We start from the raw sequence: 6,522 nt of genomic DNA on the forward strand, positions 1-6,522 counted from the left end.
TGGACATGGTGCAGTTTCAGGCTTATCCTCCCGAGCAGCGAGTCCAGGATATTCAGGGTATGATACAGATGTTTCAGCCTCTAGCCTGGATTTCGGTGAGAATGACTGAGGCTGTTGGGCCTCCTGGCATCCCGCTTATGTACCCTGCCAGGTGGCACATGCGGGCTCTGCAGTGGGACCTAATATTCCAATGGGCACAGCCTCGGAAAAATCTCACCGACCTGTTTCAGATATCGGAGGGCACTGTGAAAGACCTGCAGTGGTGGCTAACAAACTGCGATTGGTACAGAAGCAGGCCCCTCTCCCTTCCAGATCTCACAATAGTGATGGATGCATCTCTTGTGGGATAGGGCGGCCATCTGGGAGAGGTGGAGATCAGAGGTCTCTGGCGAAGCCAGGCTCCATATCAACCTGTTGGAGCTTCAGGAAATCGAATTGGCACTGAAAGCCATTTTCCCGTCCATCAAGGGAAGGCTAGTTCAGGAGTTCACGGACAACACTCCTGCCATGTGGTACTGCAACAAACAGGGCGGTGTGGGGTCCGGGACCCTCTGTGAAGAGGCCCTGCGTCTCTGGACTTGGCTGGAAAAACAGGGCATTTCCCTGGTGGTTGAACATCTGGCCGGTTCTCTGAATGCCAGAGCAGACAAACTCAACTGACGGTGCCTTGCGGATCACGAGTGGCGTCTTCATCCGGAGGTGCCGCAATGACTCTTTCAGTGGGGTGGAAAGCCTAGGTTAGATAGTGCAGCTCCGAAGAGCACTCACAATTTCAGCTGGTTTGCGCGTTGGAGTTTCCCAGGCAGCTATCTCCCTGGGACTCAAGTGGAGCTTGGAGCTCAGGCCTCCTGTACGCCTTTCCACCCACACCACTCCTGCCCATAGTGCTCAAGAAGATCAGCAGCCACCGGGCACAAGTCGTTCTTGTGGCTCTGGACGAGGCACGGAAAGTCGGGTGTCCTTCGATTCTGGTAATGCGTATCGTTCCTACGATCAGGCTGCCGCTTCGGGAGGATCCTCTGTCACAGCAGGAGGGGAAGGTGCTCCACCCGAACCTTTCCAATTTCTTCCTCCTTGCGTTGAGATTGAGTGGCGAGAGTTCACAGCTTTTGACCTTCCTGCCGAAGTCTGCCAAGTTATCCTGGCAGCCAGGCGTCCCTCCACAAAGACGCCTGCTGATGGAAAAACTTTTGTAAGTATTGTACAGACAGGTCTATTGACCCCCATCTACCTCCTTGCCAGATGTTCACCTGTTTATACTCTTCCTTGGCCCAGCAGAGCTCTGCTATGGGCACTTTAAAGAGCTACCTTTTGGCCCTAACTGCTTTTTGCAGCTGCCAGATCAGCCTTCGCTTTTCAAAACCCCTCTTGTGCAAAGGTTTTTGAAGGGGTTCACCCACTTGTTTCTCCCTTCCCTTTTTATTATGCCACAGTGGGACCTTAATTTGGTCCTTACTTTTTTAATGTGCGCACTGTTTGAGCCGTTGCACAAATGTCCTCTATGGCTGCTCACTATTAAAACAACCTTTTTGGTGGTAGTTACCTCTGCCAGGAGGGTGAGCGAACTGCAGGCACGGTCATCACAGCCTCCCCGTACCTAGCAGTCTTTCCAGACAAAGTAGTACTCTGGGCTAGGGCATCTTTTCTGCCTACAGTGGTAACACCCTTCTATCTGGGACAGTATGGTACTTTGCCTACTTTTTATGCACCTCCACATCCTTCTAAGGAAGAGGAGCGTCTCCACCGTTTGGACCCAAAGAGAGCGTTATGATTCTATCTTGATCGCACCAAAGAGTTCAGGATGGATGATAAACTCTTTATAGGGTATGTGGGAGCAAAGAAGGGGCGTGCTGTTCAGAAACGACCATATCAGGCTGGGTTATCCTCTTTATTAGAATATGTTACTTCTTAGCAAAGAAACAGCCTCCTGAAGGCCTTAGGGCCCATTTCACCAGGGTGAAGGCCGCCACCACAGCCCTCCAGAATGGTATTCCAATTACTGATATCTGCCAAGCGGCCACATGGGCGTCTCTGCACACATCCGCCAGACATTGTTGCCTGGATTCTCAGGTTCACAGGGAGGGCCTGTGTCGCCGCTCTGTTTTGCAGGATTTTCTGATCTAAACCTTTTCTGCAGTCCCACCTCCGGGGGAAGTATTGCTTGGGTATCTGTTCAAAGTTAAGGAATCTGAGGCTAGATGTCTCTATCAGATGGACAAGTTACTTACCTTCGGTAACGCCTTATCTGGTATTGACATACTCTAGCCGCAGATTCCTTACGGACGCACCCATCCTCCCCACACTGCGGAATTGTTTTTAGTGTCAAGGCTGTTCCCCTTCAGGGCCCTAGTTGTCTTTAACACACCATGGTCAGTCACTTTATGGCTCCGCACCACTTACGTGGAAAGACGTAAAAAGTACTGATGTTAGCACGCCGGAGTGGCGGTTATATTGACGAAGCGGACGTCATAACCACGAATAACACGATGCCGACAACGTCATGTGGAGTCGACCGACGCAATCTACCGGTGCGCAGGGGTGCTTCTATCAAAAATCTTCTGGATCCAGCCTGATGACTGGAAGTTCAGAGGTAAGGAATCTGCAGCTAGAGGAGACTATGGGGCCTATAACGATGGCGGATTTCCCGCATCCACCGGGCCGGCGGAAGCCACCGCCGGCCCGGAGGATGCGGGAAATCCGCCGCGGAGGCTTGAAAGACCCACCGCCAAATTAGGATGGCTGGTAGGTCTTACAATCTGTCCTCCGCTTTTCCGCCGCAGTCTCCTTCCGACCGCAGCGGAAAAGCATTAACATGGCTGGCGGTGTCTATCAGACACCGCCATCCATATTAGGATGGAGTACAAAGTATGCTTTCCCACGGCAGCTTTTCCGCCGTGGAAAAGCATACGGAGCTTCACTTCGGGGGCCCGTTGCGGGCCCCCTGGGTGAAGAGGGGGTGGGGGGTGCACATGGGGGGTGCCTATGGTACCCCCCTGCATTTGCGTGGACAAAGCGGCAGGCACCGCGCGGTGCCTGCTGCTTTGTGCACGCAATTGCCGTGCATGCATTTTTAACATTGCGGCGGGTGCAGCTTGAAGCTGCACCCGCCGCAATGTTAAAGATTGAGGATGTGACCGCCAGGGTGGCGGTCACATCCTAATTGCACAGGAGGGAACTCCGCAGGCAATGCGGAGGTTCCCTCCTACTCTATGGTGGCGGACAGACTCAGGTCCGTCCACCATCATATTCGGCCCCTAAGTTTCTACCAGATAACACGTTACCGAAGGTAAGTAACTAGTCCTTTAGCCTAATGGGTGTTGTGCGCCAGATCCGCTGTATCTATGAGCAGGCAGGATGCCATAAGGAGGGGAGGGGAGAAGCTGTAGAAACTATATAGGTTCCTGAATGTCGGGAGCTGCAGCAGTGTGACATGCCACCACAGCAGGGTCATAGACAGTAAAGTGTAACAAGCACAGGTAGTGGAGACAAGATTGGCAGCTGTCAGTTGAGAACAATGGTGGGATGAAGTGCAGCATCAAAGAGAATCTACAAATGGTGAAACAAGCGGGAGGCGAGCAGAGGGATCCGTGACAGTGGAGGCAGTACAGAGGTGCATTTAGCTTGGGGAGTGCAGAGAACGAATTGCAACACCAATGAGAAAGGCACACAGTGAGTGTTCTTTATTTGGGGATTGAGAGAATTGGCGAACTCCCATCTTAGGAGACAGGATAAGGTGATGTTCTCAATCATCAGTAACAATGAAATAAGAGTTGCAGGTGGCTGTTTAATTTGGTAAAGACAGTAGGAGATTAGAGCCACAGTGAAGCTCACTCAGAGGGATAAGACAGATAGAACCTAAATGGAGGTATGGCCTTCATTTCCATCCTTTTTCAAGTTTCAGTGGGATACATAGTTAACCCATTTGTTAGAAAGGCATCTTAATTCCCCTCTCCAACTGTGGGAATATTGGAAAATGACTCCTAGACCCACCAGAATGTATATTAAGGTCTTGATCGCAAATAGTTTTTGTAAATCACAAGGGACCTATTTAGAGTTTGGCGGACAAGATACTTCATCGCAAACGTGGCGGAAGTCCACTTTTTAGTATTAGTGCATTAGAGCCTATGGCACATACGGCAGATGGGATAACTGAAACGTCATGGCAGATGGGATATCCGGCACTTTTTGACAGGGCCTTCTTTAGAGTTTGGAGGATGGGATGCTCTGAGTCTTATGATTTTAATGAGGTGGCCTTGTCTCCTTATCGTTCTGTAGTCATAAGAGAAGAACAAGTAGTGCACGTCTCATCGTGTATGGATAGTTTGGTGTGTTAATGCTGCCGAAAGTCTTTAGAATGATCTTTTCAGTGCATCCCCATGACATCTTATCTTTGTTCTCCTTAGGCTACTTGGAACATGAGTATGCTGCAGACAGAAGATCTCATGAAATCTGCCATGGCTGCAATGGAGAAGAAGACCCCTCGGGATGTTGTATACTCCAAACTCTGAGCTCGCCCCTACAAAAGGAACATTGTGCACTAAAAGAGCTATCTTTGGGACACCGGGCAGGTGTTGGACTCAACCGAACTGTAATATTGATTCTAAAGCTTGTGCTTTGATTGCCATGGGCAGATCTGGTAAAGTGAATCACAAGTAAAATACTGCCCCGCCCCTTATGGCAGCTTGCTAAAATAAATGCAATTAATAATTTACAACTTTGTAGAATCAGAAACACGGTTTAGCATATGATATAAGAATAAAGGGAGTATTCTAAACATCTCGAACTTTTGATGATGAATATGTTCCTGACATTCTAAGGGGAGAGTTCCAAATTAAAGGCACTGCACTTGAGACCGAACATTGCTATCTGATGGACCCAAGGTGGTGGGACAGCATGCAAAGTGACTGAACTTTGATCATTGCTGCGCTAGCACTTGGGTGCAAACATCGTGCTTACTGCTGCAATTGTTTTTAAGCCACGTACCTTTTTTAAATTGTTATTTGACACTCGATAAATTGTGCGCTGACTCCCCGTTCCACCGCAGCAATTTATGCTGATTGTTGTGGAGGGAGAATAGAGCGCTTCGCACTTCCTGGTGGTGCCATTAGCGGGCGGCCATATTGGCAGGGTGACGCTCCAGCCTTTCCACGAGCCCTGACTACTGAAAGACTCATAGCGCCGACGCGCAGGATCTACAATTGGAACTTTGATCATTGCTGCGCTAGCGCTTGGGTGCAAACATCGTGCTTACTGCTGCAATTGTTTTTAAGCCACGTACCTTTTTAAAATTGTTATTTGACACTCGATAAATTGTGCGCTGACTCCCTGTTCCACCGCAGCGATTTATGCTGATTGTTGTGGAGGGAGAATAGAGCGCTTCGCACTTCCTGGTGGTGCCATTAGCGGGCGGCCATATTGGCAGGGTGACGCTCCAGTCTTTCCACGAGCCCTGACTACTTAAAGACTCATAGCGCAGGATCTAGAATTGGAACTTTGATCATTGCTGCGCTAGCGCTTGGGTGCAAACATCGTGCTTACTGCTGCAATTGTTTTTAAGCCGCGTACCTTTTTAAAATTGTTATTTGACACTTGATAAATTGTGCGCTGACTCCACCGCAGCGATTTATGCTGATTGTTGTGGAGGGAGAATAGAGCGCTTCGCACTTCCTGGTGGTGCCATTAGCGGGCGGCCATATTTGCAGGGTGACTCTCCAGTCTTTTTATGAGCCCAATCTATTTAGACCTCATGTCATCACCGCGCAGCGGGAGCGCCTTAGAAGCGCCGAAGAGGCGCCTAAGAAGCCAGTCCGCACCTAGCTGTGTCCAGATCCCAGGTTCCCTGGCAATATGGCTGGTAACGTAATCACCTATGATTCCCCATCCTTGCACGAGTTAAGAACAGTCGTTAACTCTAAATGTCTGCACTCCATGCGCCTTTCGGGCACTATGACCAACTGTGCTTACTGCAACTGGGAACTACCATCTAACATCATAGGGAAACATTCCACCTATAGGACGTGGAGGATGTTCCTCCTCAACTGTAGATCATTGCCCAAACACCATACAGAGTTGGCCCTCTTAATAGAAGAACACAAGCCCGATGTACTCTTCCTAACGGAGACTTGGCTCCAATTGGAAGCCGACCCAACCACAGTATGGGCAACCCCACAAGGCTATACTATAAAGAGATCTGACCGAAACATGGGCAGTGGAGGTGGTTTAGCCATCATCTATAGAGAGCGGTACAAATGTCGTATTACCCCTACCACAACATCACTCTGTGAAAGCTTGTTGTTTTCGTTAGAATTATCCTCTACTAACACCTTTACAGGCCTTCTGGTCTACCGACCACCCGGAACACTAGGTCAGTTTATTTCGAACACGGCTGACCTAGTCGCTAACCTAGTGCTTACCTCGGCGAATTTCACAGTGCTGGGCGATCTAAATTTGCATTTAGATGATCCACTTGATTCCGCAGCCAACAGTCTTCGGCTGAGCTTTCAAGCGATGGATCTGGCTCAA

At 49.6% G+C, this 6,522-nt stretch overlaps 1 protein-coding gene across 3 annotated transcripts in view; it reads left to right on the forward strand.

Moving 5' to 3' along the window:
* LOC144782052 (delta(3,5)-Delta(2,4)-dienoyl-CoA isomerase, mitochondrial-like) overlaps window positions 1-4,778 on the forward strand; it is a 221,724-nt gene extending 216,946 nt beyond the window's left edge. For all 3 annotated transcript variants that reach the window (XM_078661188.1, XM_078661187.1, XM_078661189.1), the window contains one exon: window positions 4,404-4,778. In XM_078661188.1, the coding sequence (XP_078517314.1) occupies window positions 4,404-4,508 (105 nt within the window). In that variant the 3' untranslated portion in view covers window positions 4,509-4,778. The remainder of the gene's footprint in view (window positions 1-4,403) is intronic.
* Window positions 4,779-6,522: the final 1,744 nt, after the last annotated feature.

This window comes from Lissotriton helveticus, chromosome 9 (assembly GCF_964261635.1).
Source record: "Lissotriton helveticus chromosome 9, aLisHel1.1, whole genome shotgun sequence".
NCBI lineage: Eukaryota > Metazoa > Chordata > Amphibia > Caudata > Salamandridae > Lissotriton > Lissotriton helveticus.